The 20,878-nt window shown below is 40.3% G+C and overlaps 1 protein-coding gene across 1 annotated transcript in view; it reads right to left on the reverse strand.

Moving 5' to 3' along the window:
• Positions 1-372: 372 nt before the first annotated feature.
• GPR50 (G protein-coupled receptor 50) overlaps positions 373-20,878 on the reverse strand; it is a 115,993-nt gene continuing 95,487 nt past the window's right edge. Inside the window, exon 2 of the mRNA XM_063431975.1 lies at positions 373-1,577. Within this exon, the coding sequence (XP_063288045.1) occupies positions 712-1,577 (866 nt within the window). The 3' untranslated portion in view covers positions 373-711. The remainder of the gene's footprint in view (positions 1,578-20,878) is intronic.

The following is a 20,878-nucleotide window of genomic DNA, read 5'->3' on the forward strand; positions in this document are numbered from 1 at the left end:
TCATTTTGGCCGGATTTGATCTCATCAGTGAAGTACAACTGATACTTCTCTAGGCACAGTGAGCAAGAGGAGCATGTCCGAATTACTCTTTTGACTAACTTAGTCATTTGGAAAGAAAACAAAGCAGATAAAGAACAAAGAAACCAAAACAGGTAAATATATATAATTTGTGTTATAATACATATAGACACCAACAGTGTATTTGTATACAAGTTTATTTGTTGTATGGTTTTACTTTCCTGTTTATGGGATAATTCAAACATATTTGCTTTGCTACTGTTAAGTATTGTCATATCCATGGAAACAAACCAACAACACATGGCTTGATTGTTCATTTGGCTAATCCTGTTGTAACACTGAATATGTTTACCCGGTTTAGTTTCATTTGTTTCCACTGTGTGTTTTGTCAGATGAATTATTCCTTCCTGTTGGATTATTAATACTCAATAATAATGGTCCACATTCAAAAACATTTAATACAAAAATAATTTTTTTGTCAAAAGGAAATACAGATTTTAAATTCAAGTAATGTTGATAGTTCATGTGTGTTCATTTTGTTTTGTTTTCTTATATATTGTTTTCTTTATTTATTAATTGTAAGAACAGTGCGTGATTTAGGCACATAGCGGAGAAAATAAATGCCAGAAAGATAACTTTGATTAATGAGTTAAATTGACTTAAAATGCATACAAAATGGCAGCTTGTCTTATCTTACACACACATGTCTGCTTGATTGTTATTTGTTCCAACTGGTGATGGTTTGCTTTTAATCCCATCAGTTCCACCTTTTGAAGTGTCTACGAAGAGAAGCCTAGGAGTCCACAAAGACATCAGTATTCTTTTGTACTCCTTGCGGAAGTTTTGGTTCATAACACCATAAATTACAGCATTGAGGCAACTGTTGAAGTAAGCCATGAAGTAGCTCAGAACGAACAGCCAGTTAGGAATCTTGGGTGCCATGTAGAATGGGTTAATGGCTACTGCAAGGCCAATGAAATTCAACGGTCCCCAGCAAACGGCAAAGAGGACAAAAACCACAAACATGGTGAGGAAGTTACGCAGATCTGTCTGAGTCAACTTTTGCTTGGAATCCTGTCTCACTCGTTGCTTCACTTGGATAACCAAAACCCATATCCTCAAGTAACAAAATGTCACCACGGCCAGAGGGACAATGAAATGTATAACAACCACTGTTATAGTGTACGAGGTACTAACAGTCTGAGCAAAAGTACATGAAAAAACCCGAGGGTCGTACTGTAATGATCCAACAAAAAAGTTTGGCACAATTGCAATAACTGTTAACATCCATGTTAGGCACAAGTAGCAAAATGTGCTCCTCTGGTTGTAAAGCTTATCATATCTGAGGCTATGGCAGATATAGCAGTAACGGTTTATAGCTATGGCTGTAATGTTGAATACTGATCCAATAACACTTAGACCCATTAGGAAGCCGCTAATTTGGCAATGGACGTTTCCAAGTGTCCATCCATTATGAAAAATAGCGATGAGTATAACTGGATACGGGTAGATTGCAACTACCAGATCAGCAACAGACAAACTGACTACAAAGATGTTACCTGGAAAAGAAAAAAGGAAACAGTTTTACTTAGTTAATACCATATACATTATTATATTTATCAGTATATACTTGTTTAGTTATTACTTGAGTAACATAGCATATTTATATTATCTGTTACCAATATTTATCCCTTAACCCCTTAAGGACTGAGCCAAATGTACACGTTGTGAACAAAACAAAACGTAAACAAAACCTGGCATTTGCGCTATATGTCTGTCCAACCGCAATTCACCTCTTTCATATTAAATGCACCCCCCCCTTATTATATATCATTTTATTCAGGGGAAACAGGGCTTTCATTTAATATCAAATATTTAGCTATGAAACATAATTTAATATGAAATAAATGGGAGAAATTATGTTATTTTTTTAGTTCTACATGACATTTTAACTGTCAATGTCATAATACTGTTTGCTTTTACTGCAATAAAATACACATATTTGTATTCAGCAAAGTCTCACGTGTAAAACAGTACCCCCTATGTACAGTTTTTATGGTGTTTTTGGAAGTTACAGGGTCAAATATAGCACATTACATTTGAAATTGAAATTTGCCAGATTGGTTACGTTGCCTTTGAGACTGTATAGTAGCCCAGGAATAAAATTTACACCATAACAGCATACCATTTGCAATAGTAGACAACCCAAGGTATTGCAAATGGGGTATGTCCAGTCTTTTTTAGTAGCCATTTGGTCACAAACACTGGCCAAAGTTAGCGTTAGTATTTGTTTGTGTGTGAAAAATGCGAAAACCGCCAATTATGGCCAGTGTTTGTGACTAAGTGGCTACTAAAAAAGACTGGACATACCCCATTTGCAATACCTTGGGTTGTCTACTATTGCAAATGGTATGCCATCATAAGGGTAATTTTCATTCTTGGGCTACCATAGGGTCTCAAAGGCAACGTAACCAATCTGGCGAATCTTAATGTGAAAAAAATGAAACACAAGCCTTATATTTGATGCTGTAACTTTTGAAAACACCATAAAACCTGTACATGAAGGGTACTGTTGTACTCGGGAGACTTCGCTGACTTCCCTTGACAATCAAGGGTATTCAGAATGGGGTATGCCCAGTCATTTTTAGTAGCCACTTAGTCACAAACACTGGCCAATGTTAGCGTTCATAATTTTCTTTTTTGCATTTTTCACAAAAAAACTGTACTTTCACTGATGATATCATTGTCAATATAGGTCTTACTGCTCTAACACTCATATTTATGTTCAGGGATTCCTCGGGGGTAAAACAGTACCCCCATGTACAGATTATATGAGGTTTTGGAAAGTTACAGGGACAAATATAAAGCTTTCCCATTTAAGTTTGCTAGATTGGTTTGCTGAGCCTATGTTGCCTTTGAGACCATATGGCAGCCAATGAATGAGAATTACCCCCATCATGGCATACCATTCACAAAAGTAGACAATCCAGGGTTTTCAGAATTGGGTAAGTCCAGTCTTTTGTAGTAGCCACTTAGTCACAAACGCTAGCCAAAGTTAGTTTATATATTATTTTTTTGAACTCTTTTCATCAAGCTACATTTATATTGTATTCCTTAAAGCTACAGGAACTCATCGCATTCCTACATCTGCATGTCTCGTTCCTTAAAGCTACAGGAACTCTTCTCATCAAACTATATCTATATTGTATTCCTTAAAGCTACAGGAACTCTTCTCATCAAACCATCTTCATATTGTTCCCTTAAAGCTACAGGAACTATTCTCTTCAAACTTTCTAAATATCGTGTTCCTTAAGACTACAGGAACCCTTCTCATCGAACTCAAATTATCTTCATATTGTGTTCTTCACATTACTGGGACTGTTGTCATCAATCCACTATTAAATTAACCTTATTTAAGAATTATTCTATCTCTCCTAATTATTCTATTAAAACCTAAGGGTTCTCCTAATTATAATTCTGCATTTGAGTTCCACTCCAAACCCATAGGAAGTATTACAGTTCTATGCTTCCCAAACAGCATTTAGGCTCACTAATGGCGGGTAGGGTTTAAAGGAGAATGTTTTTCTCATATCATATTCTCTTTTTAATAATAGGTAAAGAACATATTTTATATTTTCGGAGCAAGTTCTACTTTCTGAACAAATAAAAGTGTCTTCCTCCGGAAACATTCACAGGGTTATTCACTAAGGCAGGCAACCTCCGGCACTCCAGATGTTGAGTACCGGAACTGAAAGCACAGCTGGCTTGCAGGGGGTTTTCCATTCGGCTTTTTTTACTTTCAACTCACTTTCAATTCTTACTTTAGTAAATAACCTTGAAAGAGTTCTATTGTTGTACGTATGTTGTAGAAGTAGAAGATGGTAGTGGTAGACTATAGTACCGCTTATCATATAGTGGGACATAGAAAAAGGTCTTGCTCGGTGTATACACTATATACATATAAAGTAAAAACGTATAAACCTTTTGATGCCTTAAAGCGTCATGTTCCAAATTGTCATAGAATTATGTCCTTTTTAAAATTATTATTATTAAATCACTACCAAAACACAGTTCGTCTCCACAAGTTTTACTAAATGTAAGGGTGCTACATTTTCATAGATTCCGTTGTAGAGAATACTTGAGAATTAAGAAGGAGAATTAAAAAGGATGTCTGTGAGTTCTATGACCTTTTTAATTCCCTTTGACACATCATGACACATCAGACCCAATTACTGCAACCGGTGCCTGCTGTTACCAGTCTGACAAGAGTGTAAGAAAACCTGCGGTTTGGAAAAAGAACAGACTAAGAAAAGGCTGTAACATACACACATAAGTTATAGATTGAAAGGTCTGTGGGTGTAAGCAATGAAACCTCATACTTATAGATTCTTCAACCTGTGCATTTTTATTCTTAACAAGGCACTAGTTTAATGGGTCATGCCAGGACACGGAATATCAAATCGTTATTAATATAGCCAGGATATGCCATGGTAGACTTATCACCCGAGCATGTGACATTTCAGGCAGGAGCTGTCCATTTTTAATGCATTATATAGCTAACCTGCTAAAATACGCAAAATATATCAATGAAATCTAATATAAAATAGCATTGAAATTCGTGTGTTTCTTTTGAGTCAGTGTGATGCTAAATCAAAAAAAAATTTATTTCTCCAAATTGTAAAGGTAAGGGTTACTGCAGTAATGGCTATACATTTTCAAGGGTCGTTTTAGTTTTTAGGGTACAGTTTATCTAACCAAAGCGTTTCTTAATTGACTTTGCTACAATCTTACTATAAGCCCAAACCTAAACTATTGCAGTTGGCCTCCTGATTTTAAATGATTAAATCTGGTTTCCTAAACACAACCCTGGCCTTAATTCTAAATTCTTAAATAGTTTCTATTCTAAATCTAAAATTAACCATAACTGTAACATTAAAGGGATACTCTAGTGCTAGTGATACAAATCTGTATTAAGTGCACTATAGCTCCCTCACGCACCCCCTGCTCACTCTCTCAATTTAGTAAGGGATAAAATACCCTTACTGTTCTTAACTGATTCCAGCACCAATGTCACTCGGTGCTGTCATCACACCGTGCCCTGCAGTGTCACCCAAAAGGGGGGGGCGCTTATGTGCATGCACGGCAAATGCCGCAAGCACATTAGGTCCCTTCCCCAATAGGAAAGCAGTGCTGTAATGCTTTCCCTTGGGGAACTGACTGACGCTGGATGTCCTCATCCAAAGCAGAAATTTGCCTAACCACCCAGAAAGGCCTCTAGTGCCTGTCTGATTAACAGCCACTAGAGATTTAACCCTGCAAGGCAATTATTGCAGTTTCTCAAAAGCCAAAAGAATTACCATTGCAGTGTTAAGGGGACAGAGACCCTACACCCAGACCACTTCAATGAGCTGAAGTGGTTTGGGTGCCAATAGTGTCCCTTTAACTCTAAACTGTAAAATGTGACATCATTAATGATCCACGGTGAACAAGGTCATACCTCCCAACAATTGGAAGTAGAAAATTATATGATCAGCAGAAGGGTGAGTCCCCAAAAAAGCCTCAAATATGCATGCTTCTTGTGCACTAGTGAGTCTGCATTTTTAACACCTGAACCTACCAAATGAACAAAGGTTACAACATTTACAATAAATGTTTAGTGTAACTTTAGGGAACTGGCTCTACAGTTTATTTGATTATAAAATTAATTTTTTTTCTCTATAAATTTAATTTTCTGGAAGTTAATAGAGGTCTTCAAACAGTCTCACGGCATTTCCTTAAAAGAACCCTATAGGCACCCAGACCACTTCATTTCAATGAAGTGGTTTGGATGCCACATCAACACCCATTTTACCCTGCAGCTGAAAACATTGCCATTCTGCAGGAACTCAACAGGATTTACCTGCATTTAGTGGTTGTCATATTGACAGCAAATAGAGGCATTTCTGCAAAGTGGTGGAAAATTGTTCTATTCCAATCAGAAGAACCCTCTGAGTGGTGCAGCATGGTGCAGGGAAGCATTTGTTCGGCTGACATCATCAATATTTATGACCTCATCCAAAAAGGTGATGCGACATGCCAAAGGCAATCGCTGCAAGAGAGAAAGTTAAGTAAAATACTATTTTTTTTCCTGGCAGCAGGGGCCAGTACCTTAATGGTGACTAGGGTACAAACTCATTAGAAATACACACTTGCAATCCTAGCGCTATAGTGTTTGTTGAAGCTTTGAAAAGTTAATGCCATAGGGGAAGGAAAAAAACAATTTGAACAAAATTTACTGCCGAGATCATGATGGAAAAAAAGTAAATAAGGCCAGAGGGAGATACTGCAGCCTGCGGATGCTGAGTCTAGCTATTACATTTTGTGACCCTTCGTAACTGACACATATACAGGAGCTTTACAGAAAAGTTGTGCTACAAAGGATCATATCTTCTCATATTCCTTTTTTGTTTTTGACAGCACAAGCATATTTAACCACGGTCATGACTCTACAATGTGGTCAAAGAATATAAAATGCTGAAACAGATATGTGTAAAAAAAATATATATATATATATATATATATATATATATCTTTTTCTTTTTGTCCCCGGGGAGTAAATTTTTTCTTTTGTTCATTAACATGCAGGGAAGCCTCTAAAAAGATTGCAACATTATAAGTTAAGTGTATTCTAGATAACCTCTACTGGCTAATTTTTCGAATGAGACTGCAGAGTTGGAAGTAGTGTTGGTACAGCCACCCAAGGGCCCAAATGGTTGTAGGGACCATTGCTGAACCTCACAGCCCCACGCTCTTTTAAATGTTTTTACACAAAAGCATAATTTAGTGTTGCAAGAAAAGTGTTTACCATGTCGCACTCCTAAATGATAATTGACTTCCTAGGTCAAGTCTGTCAAACTCAAAGGCTAACACGGGCAAAATAAACAAGGTTTACGTTTATGTGGGACGCAAAAAAAACAAAACTTCAGTTTCCATTTTTAGAAAAGTACAGTATAAAAAGGTTGCCTAATTGATACAGGACATCCTCGCGCTCGTAGGGCTTCAAAGTAAACTAAAGAGCAAATTTATTTTAAGGCAACCCTCATTTGCATATAACCAATTTTTCAGTCCAACTACCTTGACATATTAAGAAAAGTTTGGTAATGGGACTGAAATGGTGAATGTATGCTGTTGCACAGCTGTAAAATAAAACAAATGACGTTATCTTGGTTTTTTTGAAGTCCTATGTGTGCGTTCTTCACTTTGGCTGAGATCATCAAACTTCCCTATCGGAAAACATTGGGAGGTTATTGTGCATATGTGGCAAAAAGCTTCATGGCCAATCAGCATCTCCATGAGGAGCGTTCAGCGCCTCCATGCAGACCCAATCTAATACACTGCCCTTCTTCCCATTCTAATACACTGCCCCCTTCACCCAATCATCTAATACACTGCCCCCCCCCCTCATTCTAATACACTGCCCATCAAATACATTTCCCCTCCTCCCTCCACTCTAATTGAATACAATGCCCCTCCTCCCAGCACTCTAATTTAACACACTGCCCTCCCTCCCCCCAATTAATACATTGCCCTTCCCCTCAATTTAACACTAGGGACTGATAAACTGCTAGATTGGTCACAAAGCTCCATAAAGGAGACAATAATTACAGAAAATGCTGGAAATAGTAACATTATGGCTTTTGTTCTGACACAAAGAGGTTTTATTCTGCCATCACTACAGCACTGGCAAAAATAGGACATATTATTAGAATATTTCTCGAACCTCTGTGATATAAGTGATATAACAACCCAGCATACAAGATACATTTTAGTGTCCTTTAACATGTCGATCCGATTGTCTTAACACTGACTGTCATTGCAGTGAGCATACCAGTAAAGTTTTATTGCACATATATGATTCTCATTGACAAGGACATATCAAGAGGAATCCTCTGGGGAATGCTAAAAAAGGAAACTGGAGAGTAAATTATGTCTTGTGAAGCAATTATGTCTGCAGATTATTAATACAATGGGAGATGACAAATGAGCACATTAAGGTGAAAGCAGATTAGTTCTCCGATGTACCCAGCATTGAGCATTAATTGCAACTAACCGGGAATTGTTATTTATCTCTATTTAGTGAGATAATACATTGGATTTAAGCTTCGGTAATTCTATGGGGGAAACGGTTGTGTGGTCTCTTGTATGTCAAGCCTGATTTTGTTTCTGTAATAAAAAAGGAAAGTCCATTATAAACAAAGTTTTGGCCTCCATTTCTCTCATTTGTTTCAGCTTAACTAGGAGAAACGCATCCCACTTTTTATGACCCACTTTAACACAGCTGCTGAGAAAAACATCTAACGGAGTCTCATGGTCCATTTGGTGCTGTTCCGGTGCTATATGATGAGGTTTGTGGCCAAGAAGAGACACTTGTTATTGGCATTTATAAAGCACCAGTGTATTCCATAGTGCTTTACAATTACGGAACGAGGATATGAAGAAGGGCCGGCTCAAGCAAACTTACAATCTATGAGGATTTTGAGATGTACATTAAGGGAACACTTACTGTTAAGGTGGTCTGCCCAGGATTTGAACCTGGGTTTCCACCTTCTAAGGCAGGGATGGTGCCACAGTTCTAAACGTGTAATACACTTGTGCTTCGTTATGTGAAATATATTAAATGTTACTCCAGGTGCAATTGTACCTTAAGAATACAAGTTTTTTCATTAAGCAACGGATTGTAGTAAACTGAAAAACAAACGGCAAAATTGAAGCTAAAATGCCCAAATTGTAATCATAGGCACCATAACTACTGCAGTGGGCTTTAATCCTTTCATTCAGTGATGTTCTGGTCTTGCTGTGGCTGCTGCTCTGCCTGCTGTGAGATCATCAGTGATGATGATCCGGGGCCACTCCAGTGCTTCCCATTAGCACTTGTGCAGCAGTTGCAGAGTTGCACTAATCAGATATTCCTCATAAAGAAGCATTATCCTAATGCTTCTATATGAGAAGAACTATCAGCATTCAGCATCTTCAGGCTGGACGTGATGACGGAGAAGATTTTCCAATCATTGAAACTCTGCCACTTTCACTAGGAAGGGATTCTTGTGGCTGTTGGATGGACAGCCACTAGAGGCATACCGACTGACAAATGGAAATGCTTTTATTTTGCAGTCTGCAGAGAAAGGGTGTACGCGCCCAAACTACTACATTGCCTTCAAAAAAACATATGCAAGATTCCAGCCTGATATCCTTTAGCCAGAAACAACAAGACTTACTGATCTTTACATTAAAGAATATTACTAAAGTTTTTTTTTTTTAAATGTCTTGTGATAACTTCCATCATAAAACCAAATAAATATATATATATTCATATAAAAAGAAAATGACAAATAGCCCAAAGCAAAACCACGCAGATTATAGAAAATGTCAACACAAAAGATACATTCATTGTATTTAATGTTAATTGCGTTAAATGGTTGTTTATGACCATTTTTTATATTCCATGGGTGAGAGAACTTTACGTGGGTACCTAATGTGTACTGCAACAGGTCAGGACCTCCAAGGAAAAATGTGTTAGTAAATTAGGAAATAAAACAACTCATAACTAATGTTTACTTGTTCTCTTGAATATCAGATACTCAAAGGAATTAAATATTCATAACTAAGAAAAAAAACATATTTTTTCATATTTATTTAGTTTTTATTAGATTTACGGAATGCAGAACATAACAGAGTACATAGTGCTAGGACAATAATTGACCCCTAGTTTTCCTAGATTGGCAGAAGCGACATTGCTAGGATCTCATGACAGTATATGTAGTCAGATTAATATGAGTAGTTGCTGGTAAGAGGTGCAAACTTCTGTTTTGCATTGGAAGACTTTTCACATGAAATGAAAAGTGAGGATAAAAATTAACTACAAATTAAAAAAAAATTCCCATCTTTCACAGGAGTCAAACTGTAAAAATGATTCCAGTTTCTCGTTTTGAATGCAAGATTTCCTCTATCCCAAAATTTAACGTTTGTCCATCGTGGCCGCAATTGTAAGAAATGCACATCTACCACCTGAAGAACTCAAGGTTTTGAGGCACCGTCCAATAAAATGCTCAAAGGATTGGTTCCTTTTTACTCTACAAATTCTATATATATTTCTTATTCATTCACAAGATATTGGAATTTCTAAAAAAAAAACACATATTTAGATAGACCTAAAAACTAGCCAGCCAAAATTTTTATAAACTGTTTGGCCACCATGAGCTACCCCAGATGGAGTATAGGAGCTCACAAGCAGGAAATTGAGTCTAGGATTCTGAAGGTTCATCTAATTCCAACAAACCTGACTCTAACATAGCAAAGTAGACAATTCTCCTTATCAAGTGGTAGAAGTGCCAAAATGAGGAGTTCTAAGTAGACATGTGCAATTCGTTTCGGTCCAAATAGGAATTCGGACGAATTTCAGAAAATTAGGACATTCGGGTACTTCCGAATCTCCGAAGTGTCGAAATGCTGAAGTGCCGAAGTTCCGAAGTACAGTATTGCATAAGTACTAATATACTTACCCAGTGAAAGAAGAAGAATGTTACACTGTATACAATTTTAAATAAAAAAAAGTATACAAACATAGCCAGGTTTCACCTGTAAGCATTTGCAACACTTACAACAATCAAGTAACAAACATTCATATAAAATGTAAGTTACATAGCCAGTCAGTGTAATGACAGGAATGAATAAGTAGATAACTCCCTAATTCCCACGGCATTAGGGAGCTATCTACTAAAAGGCTGAAAGACCTAAATTGGTCTTTCCGCCAAATTTACTAATACTAAGTAAAGATTACTTAGTATTAGTAAATTATGCCCCTACTCGCTATACTGTGAGTAGGGGCATGTCTATTAAACAGTGAGCATGTCTATTAAACAGTGAGGTCCCCCTTCCCGAGCCCCCACCCGTGCTTTTAAACTAAAGGGGGGACCAATTGCCCCCCCACCCCGCCCCCACCCCGCCCCCACCCCTGAGCGGCGGGTGGGGGCCCTAAATTATAATAAGGGGGGGACCAAATGTCCTCCCCCCCTGGCCCCCATCCCTGAGCGGTGGGTGGGGGCCCTAAATTATAATAAGGGGGAACCTAATGTCCTCCCCCTGGCCCCCACCCCTGAGCGGTGGGTGGGGGCCCTACAGTAAAATAAGGGGGGGACCTAATGTCCTCCCCCCTGGCCCCTACCCCTGAGCGGTGGGTGGGGGCCCTAAATACTAATAAGGGGGGACGACCTAATGTCCTCCCCCCTGGCCCCCACCCCTGAGTGGCGGGTGGGGGCACTAAATACTAAAAAGGGGGGGACACCTAAGGTCCTTCTCCCTGGCCCCCACCCCTGAGCGGTGGGTGGGGACCCTAAATACTAAAAAGGGGGGACCTAATGTCCTCCCCCCTGGCCCCCACCCCTGAGCGGTGGGTGGGGGCCCTAAATACTAATAAAGGGGGGACCTAATGTCCTCCCCCTGACCCCCACCCCCCTCACCCTAAAAATAATGAGGGGGGACCTTTAACTAAGAATCTGTAAAAAAAAAAAAAACTTACCATTCGATGTTTTCTTTCTTCTAAAATCTTATTTTTTCAGCCCCCAAAAAGGCCAAATAAAAAAACAAAATAACCGACGCAATTAAAAAAAAAAAAAAAAAAAGAACCAAGTGCAAAAAAAAATAATCCTTCTTCACCCATCAGAGAGTTATGAGTCAAATTGCACAGCGTGGGAAAATTCCAAAGAACTTTCCCACGCTGTGTAAAATGACACAGAGCACTCTGATTGGTGGATTTCAAACCAACCAATCAGAGTGCTGTGACAGGTAAATGTAGAGACTTACCTGTCAGTCTCTTCATTTACCTGTCAGAGCACTCTGATTGGATGGCTTAAACCGACCAATCAGAGTGCTTTGAGCCTAATTGCAGGGCGGGGGAAGGCTTTCTAAGTATTTTATAAGCCTTTATTAGTAATTAGGGCCCCCACCCGCCGCTCAGGGGTGGGGGCCAGGGGGGGGACATTAGGTCCCCCACTTATTAGTATTTAGGGCTCCCACCCACCGCTCAGGGGTGGGGGTCAGGGGGAGGACCTTAGGTCCCCCCTTATACCAGTTTAGGGCCCCCACCCACCGCTCAGGGGTGGGGGCCAGGGGGGAGGACATTAGGTCCCCCCTTATACCAGTTTAGGGCCCCCACCCACCGCTAGGGGGGAGGACATTAGGTCCCCCCCCTTATACCAGTTTAGGGCCCCCACCCAATGCTCAGGGGTGGGGACATTAGGTTCCCCCCCTTATTAGTATTTAGGGCCCCCACCCACTGCTAAGGGGTGGGGGCCGGGGGGGAGGACAATAGGTCCCCCCCATCATTTTACTTAAGGGCCCCCACCCGCCGGGCCACAGGCTGCCCACTGTTTACTAGACATGCCCCTACTCACAGTATAGCGAATAGGGGCAAAATTTACTAATACTAAGTCATTTTTACTTAGTATTAGTAAATTTGTCTGAAAGACCAATTTAGGTCTTTCAGCCTTTTGGTAGATAACTCCCTAATACCGTGGGAATTATCTACTAAGCGGCTGCAATAGAAGTCCTGAAGTTCCGGAATTCCGAAGTTCCGAAGTTGCCGAAGTTGCGAAGTGCTGAAGTTCCGAAGTTGCCGAAGTGCCGAAGTTCCGAAATGCGAAAATTCCGAATTTCGTAATGCCGAACCGAACCGAAAATTTTCCCCATGCACATGCCTAATTCTAAGCTATACTTGAAAGGATGTGTGTATTTGTAAATGTGTATTTGTCTTATAAGAATGCTTACATTATTAACAAGTCGGTGCTGTGGTATCTTACGTGTTTTGTTTTGTCTTTTATATGGAATAAACTGCATAATAGATTCTTGATCTGGATAAATGGACATGTTAAAATGTTTATGATGTGTGTGATGCTTTAAGGGGTATCTCTACTAGACTGCACTTTTACTTATACAACGTAAATTTAGGTTGAATGGTTTCCAAAGGACTATTTGTCTAGTGGACCAAGGGTGGACAGATAAGGTAACAATAAAGAACAAGCTGCTTCATTGAACATACCCAGTGGTTCAAAGCATAGAATAAAATTATTGATTACATATGATGAGTCATACACAATACAATATGTATCTATCAATCATACAAAATAAATTCACTTTCAAATTGAAAATAAAGTGATAGGCAGACACTGACAGGGTTATTTACTAAATGAGTGTGTGTTTTGCTCCCCCCCCCCCTCTTACCTTCACGGGTGGTCCAGTGTAGGGTGAGCTAGATCCCTGGTCATCTAGTGGAAGAGCAGCATCATCATCAGCAGTATCAGATACTGACCACTTTAAGGGCGCCCTCATGGTTCCAGTGCTCAGTAAATGATTCAGAGCTCCATTTGTGTCGAGAAGTGCAGCTGGACTGCAAGGGTGCTTTATACCGGATATTGGTACAGACCACAATGCTCTCTTTTAGGGAACTGAAGGGCAGGAATATGCTTGAGTAGACCCCCTCACACCCAGAGGCAGAGTTCCAGGCCCAGACAAGGGCCAGCAAAAACTTCTTCATGAAGCAAAAGTTGTTTTGGTGTCTAATGTATCCCTTTAAGGTTGGCTACTTTGATTTAAAATAAGAAATTTAGTTTGAACTCACTTTGATATGAGTGCATAGAAAAACACACAGGACTAATAAATGTAGAAACAGGAGCGAGGAGAATCAATGGCGAGCACATAAATACAAAAGAAAAGACCGGGATAGAGTCACCTATAAAGTTAAGGTGACATATTAAACCGTAGGGAAATAAGCAGAAAATTATTGCGGTGAGAAGAAACCATATGAATAGCAATATGGCAAAGAAATAAAACATTATTGAATCACCTTGCATGTTTTGCCCTATAGCTCCTAGGTTGCTTTAACAGAAAAAAACAACAGCTCAATAGACCAGTACAATAAAAAAATAAAAAAAACAACAGGTGGCTGAAAGCAATATGAAAGCGTTCAATTCCTGATCTATATATCGTTCATTCTAGTTAAATGAAATAGTGGATGTAAAATAGCAATTACAGTTGGTCTGCAAATTAACATGCAACGCGAAAGAAAATATACAAGTGCCTTAGAGGCATCTCCGTGATTGTGTTAATGAAAACTATTTTCTTGTTAAAAAAAAAATTAAATAAATATCAAAGTAGAACAAAGCTGGCTTTCGGTTGCACTGCTATTATGTTATTATTACTTTTATTTTATTTTAATTTATTTTATTGCTCATTGATTTAGCAAATAACTCTGGGAATTTAAACATTGTAGGGAACTCAAAGTGAATTTTAAGTTGTAGGCATAAGTGGCTAAAATAATTTTTTATTTATTTTAAAGTCAGTTATATATTCTGTTTGGCTAATTTGTCGTAACATTTCAAATTCACTTTTAAATCCCAACAATTCACAGTTTAGTGAGTAGCCCTGATAGTATTGGGGTTGCAGTCTAACACACTGACCAGGCACAACATTACAGATAAGGTGAATAACACTGATTATACCATTACAATGGCACCTGTCAAGGGGTGGGATATATTAGGCAGTAAGTGAACGGTCAGTTCTCGAATTTCATGTGTTGGAAGCAGGAAAAATGGGCAGGGGAAAAGATCAGAGCGACTTTTACAAAGACCAAATAGTGATGACTAGTCGACTGGATCAGAGCATCTCCAAAATTATTTTGTTGGGTGTTCCCGGTATGCAGTGGTTAGTACCTAACAAAAATTGTGCAAGTAAGGACATCCAGTTAAGCAGCACCAGGGTCATGGGTGCCCAAGGTTCATTGATACACATGGGGAGCAAAAGCTAGCCCACATGTCTGGTCTGATCACACAGAATAGCTACTGTAGCTCTTATTGCTGAAAAAAATATTTAATCATGAAAACATAATGATAGAGAGGTGTCAGAACACCCAGTGCATTACACTTTGGTGTGTGTGGTGTTGCATAGCCACAGGCCAGTCAGAGTGCCCATGATGATCCCTGTCCTCCACTAATAGCTCCCTCAATGGGGACGTAAGCATCAGAATCGGACCATGGGGCAATGGAAGAAGGTTGCCTGGTTTGACAAATCACATTTTCTTTTCAATCAGGTGGATGGCCGGGTGCGTGTGCGTTGTTCACCTAAGGAAGAGATGGAAGCAGGATACACTATGGGATGAAGGCAGGCCAGCAGAGGCAGTGTTATGCTTTGGGCAATGTTCTGCATGGAAACGTTGGGTCTTGGTAGATACCACAGAACACATTCAGAGGTCCTATGGAGTCCATGCCCCAACGCATTAGAGCTGTTTTGGCAGCAGGGGGGTGACCTACATGATATTAGGCAGGTAATTTTAATGTTGTGTCCAATTAGTGTATGTCATCTATAATGAGTGCTTCTCATAACGGACAGTAGGTGGAGCTTTAGCAAATGTAGATAGTAATAGTATGAGACACAGTTTAAGTAACAGATTTTGACCTGTTCTTTTCTGATCTAGTCCCCGTTTATATTACCAGTAAAATGTAATACTTTGCATTAATTTACATACTTCTCCAGTTATATTAGCAAGTGCTGCTAACATATTGCACTGATAAACTATGTGTTCATTAATATTTTGGGCTCTTTTATGCAACATATATCATATAAAATTAATTCATGCTAGTATATAGTCAAAGATTTTAGGACTCATTAGCTTGGTAAATAGCATTTACTCTGTGACTGTTAAGGATAGTAATAGGTTTTGATAAATAGAAAGCATTGTACAAATTGTCTACCGGGATTTAGAGATAATTTTAAGAACACAATATACAATAATTAATATAATAGCATGTCTCAAAAACGCCTGCTAAGCGGAAAACTGAAAAACCTGTTTGGAATAGTGCCACTGCAAGTGACTGTAGTTTGTTCTGAAGGGTTATTTTGTAATGCTATTATTGTTGTCGTTATTATTATTATGTGTGTTTTTTCATTTTATGTCTGGCTTGTTATGATTTCCAAGTTACTTTAAATGTGTTTATAAATCTTTGTAGTTACTGTTTTTCCCAAAAAATAAGACCGGGGGAGCAAGTGCAAGAAAGCAGGTCTAAATTCAGAGGAATTCCCCTGAACATAGACCAGTTCACTTTGGCATGGAATCCCGCAAATCTATATTCGGGAAAACTTCCAGAGAATAGATTAGCTTACTAGCGCATGGAATCCTGCAAAACTATGTTGGGGGAATATTCCTTGAACATAGATTAGCTAATTAGCGAACTAGCGATGATCTCAGCTAGGACTTATTTTCGGGGTAGGGCTTATATTACGAACATGCCACCTTATTTTCGGGGGGAAAACGGTATTAGCCATTTGTATTTTTTATGTGTTTGTTCATGACATGTTTATTTGTGCTTAATGTTACATATGTTCAATTGCAGCTCCTAATTAATGAGCTTGTGCTAAATCCTTGTCTCTACTGGCAGGGAGAATGCAGATTTCCTTTTCCTACAACTTAGAGGGTTTAATTTACTGAATTGAATGCTGAATTGCATCATTCAGGCTAAAGAAGACAAACCATGAGAGTAGATGAGCTATATATAGAGATGTCGCAAACATAAAATTTTCCGTTCGCAAACGCAAACTTCCGCAAATGTTTGCGAACGGGCGAACCGGGCGAACCGCCATAGACTTCAATAGGCAGGCGAATTTTAAAACCCACAGGGACTCTTTCTGGCCACAATAGTGATGGCAAAGTTGTTTCAAGGGGACGAACACCTGGACTGTGGCATGCCGGAGGGGGATCCATGGCAAAACTCCCATGGAAAATTACATAGTTGATGCAGAGTCTGGTTTTAATCCATAAAGGGCATAAATCACCTAACATTCCTAAATTGTTTGGAATAACGTGCTTTAAAACATCAGGTATGATGTTGTATCGATCAGGTAGTGTAAGGGTTACGCCCGCTTCACAGTGACAGACCAAACTCCCCGTTTAACGCACCGCAAAAAAACGCAAACAGTCCATTTGCACAACCGTAAACTCCCCATTTGCACAAGGTTGGATACCAAGCTAGCCATGTCCCGTTCCTTGTCCTCACTGATGTCATTAAAGGTCTCTTCCTCCACCCAGCCACGTACAACACCAAGGGTCCCCGAAAGGTGACAACAAGCCCCCTGCATTTTTATTTTTTTAAATGTACACTACTGTTACACCAGATATGAGTTGCACTGGTGTGACACTGTGCCCTGGCAGGCCCTGAAACGCACACGTGTGAAGGAAACTGACTGCTATTATATTACAGTCAAAAAATCCACTGTGAGCCTGACACAGAAGCTGGCAGGCAGGCAGGCAACTGCAATTAGATTACACACAAACAAAAAAAAAAAGCAGACTGATGTTCTAGCCCTAAAAAGGGCTTTTTGGGGTGCTGTCCTTACAGCAGAGATCAGATGCGTCCTTCAGGACTGTAGTGGACACTGAATACACTAGCCTAGCTATCGATTTCCCTATTAAATCAGCAGCAGCTACAATGTCCCTCCTCTCACTAAGAATGCAGCTTCTGGGGGCGGGGCCTAGCTGTCATGGAGGACGCACTTCGTGTGAGCTCCCTCAATATCTCACTTCAAGCAGCTATCAACAAGCAAATTTCACCCCAGAAGGGGATGACCCAGCAATGTTGCGCCTACCTGACCGACCCGATATGCTTAATAGCGGTCAGCCACTCGACAGAGTCTTACTGACCTCTGCGTGGCAAGTGTGGCCTGGTGCTCACCGGGCGGGAGAGGCAGCCGATCTCCCGATCCTGGGATGCCCAGGAGCAGCTACTTCCCGGCAGGAGCTCCGTTACCACCCCCCCTCGGACCGGTGGGGGTTATCCTGGTCCACCCCTGAGAGGCTGTCTGGAGCTAATGGACGCACAGAGCACAGCCGCCCAGGCTGACATACTCATCTGCGACTCTCCCAATATGGCGGCAGCTGTGTGTCCTCCTGGTACCAGCAAAGCATGGCAGGATATTGAGTCTAAGTTGGACAGACTCTTTAATCAATTTTGGAAGCAAATCCACCACAGCCCCAACAAGCTCCACCACAGCTAAGCGAAGCAGTCCCCATTAAAATCCACCAACGCAAAAGGCATCGAAGACGGGACCGGAGACACAAACAGAAATGCAGAGCCTGCCCCACGTCAAGCACTCGCCTCCACCTTAAGCCACCACAATCCCGCACCGGACGTGAAGCACCACTGGGACAGATCCGACCACCCGACAAAACAAGCTTCCACCACCTCAAGCCGTGAACCTCAAGCCTTTGTTGTTCCAGGTATCAAGGACTCCCAGGGTCTGCACCTGGCGCCCAGAAGGGATCGGATGAGCACAAGCATGCGGCTCGTGTGGAGGCAGGAGTTATCCAGCCACACGCGGCTCAAGCCTAGGAGCCAGGTCGGTCCCAGGATAAGGTAAATACAGCCACAACCACTTATCCCAATCACACACCTTTCCTAAAAGCATATTACCGCATATTTAATAAAACAGATAGACCCCTTACTTCATCCAGGTTACCGATTGATGGTTCGATATTCTGAGCCCTCTCTGATTTACTGTACACGACTATTCGATATTCCCACAAATTTTATATAGCATTTTATGTTTGTTTGAGACCACCTTAAAAATATTGGATATCGCTAAAAATCATGATCACTATATACTTTCTCTACAAACCTCTAAAACGAACCAAACTACTCATCCATCCGCTATACCACTTTATCCCACCTAGAACTAGTGCCCAGTTAAAATACTTGACTATTACTTACCCACAATTAGTCATGACACACACATTTCACCACTACTCTCGCTGAATCCCTCTGACTACGGCTAAATTCATCTTCTACATCAGAACACTACTCCTAAGATTGGGTTGTATCCATGTCTCTGGTCTTTCATTTAGAATAGGGGCAGCTTCGGTCTCCTTCAACACTGACACTCCAGTGCATATTATTAAAAGATTGGGCAGATGGAAATCCTCAGTCTACAACCGATATATTCCTCATCCCGAGAAAGAAATGAGGAAAGCTTTTAAAAGTTTGGCTTTGTAAATTTGATGCAATAAGTGTGTTTTTCTTTAATACCTTTTCACCCTCTTTGCATGAACCCGATTTACATATATTACTAATATGTTTCTGAACATATATATTATATTATTCACTCACTCACTCACTCTCTGGGCCGGCCTAAGACATCATGCTGCCTAGGTCCAACGATAAATGACTATGGGGGATAATGTATAAAACACAGGTTACTGGCTATGGGAGGATAATGTATAATAAGCACAGGTTACTGGCTATGGAGGATAATGTATAATAAACACAAACACAAAAAAAAGAATGCAGCTTCAGAATTAATCTAAATTGTATGCTTCTAGGAGGTGGGAGGGAGGGTCTGCTGCTGATTGGCTGGAATGTGTCTGCTGACTGAGGTACAGGGTCAAAGTTTACTCAATGATGACGAATAGGGGGCGGACAATTCGCCAGCGAACCGTTCGGGACATCTCTAGCTATATAATTTTTCCAAAATCAGCTCTTTAGGTCTAAATTCTGAAAAATAGTTTCAGTTCCCAAAAAATCATTGTTTGGTGAATTAATGCTAAAGCAGGGGTAGGTAATGATCATGATGTCAATTAAAGCGGAAGTTCCACCAATCAGAGAGTTATGAGTCAAATTACACAGCGTGGGAAAATTCCAAAGAACTTTCCCACGCGGTGTAAAATGACACAGAGCACTCTGATTGGTGGAATTCAAACCAACCAGAGTGCTGTGACAGGTAAATGTAGAGACTTACCTGTCAGAGCACTCTGATTGGATGGCTTAAAGCCACCAATCAGAGTGCTCTGAGCCTAATTGCAGGGCGGGGCAAGGCTTTATAAGCCTTCCCCGCCCTGCAGAGCTCAGTCTGCGCGGAGCCCTCCATGGGTGAAGAAGGATTATTTTTTTTTTTTTATTGCGTCGGTTATTATGGTTTTTTTATTTGGCCTTTTTTGGGGCTGAAAAAAGAAGATTTTAGAAAAGAGAAAACATCGAATGGTAAGTTATTTTTTTTTTATTTTTTTTACAGGTTCTAAGTTAAAGGTCCCCCCCTCATTATGTTTAGAGTGAAGGGGGTAGGTAGAGGGATCATTTTTTTTGGGGGGGGAGGGGGTGACTAGGGGTTTGGGGACCCCTAGTCACCTGGGGGGCGGGACATTTTTTTTAGGGCCCCCACCCGCCACTCAGGAGTGGGGGCGGGGGGAGGACATTAGGTCCCCCCCTTATTAGTATTTAGGGCACCCACCGCTCAGGGGTGGGGGCCAGGGGGAGGATATTAGGTCCCCCCCCTTATTAGTATTTCGGGCCCCCACCCACGTTTAAAAGCGCGGGTGGGGGCTTGGGAAGGGGAACCCTTTTTTTTAACAGACTGCTCACTGTTTAATAGACATGCCCCTACTCGCGATATAGCGAGTAGGGGCATAATTTACTAATACTAAGTAATCTTTACTTAGTATTAGTAAATTTGGCTGAAAGACCAATTCGGGTCTTTCAGCCTTTTAGTAGATAGCTCCCCAATACCGTGGGGATTAGGGAGTTATCTACTTATTCATTCCTGTCATTACACTGACTGGCCAAGTAACTTACATTTTATATGAATGTATGTTACTTGATTGTTGTAAGTGTTGCAAATGCTTACAGGTGAATCCTGGCTATGTTTGTATACTTTTTATTTAAAATTGTATACAATGTAACATTCTTATTCTTTCACTGGGTAAGTATATTAGTACTTAGGCAATACTGTGCTTCGGCACTTTGACACTTCGAAAATTCGGTAATTTCGGAACTTCGGGACCTCGGCAATT

This window comes from Pelobates fuscus, chromosome 9 (genome assembly GCF_036172605.1).
Source record: "Pelobates fuscus isolate aPelFus1 chromosome 9, aPelFus1.pri, whole genome shotgun sequence".
NCBI lineage: Eukaryota > Metazoa > Chordata > Amphibia > Anura > Pelobatidae > Pelobates > Pelobates fuscus.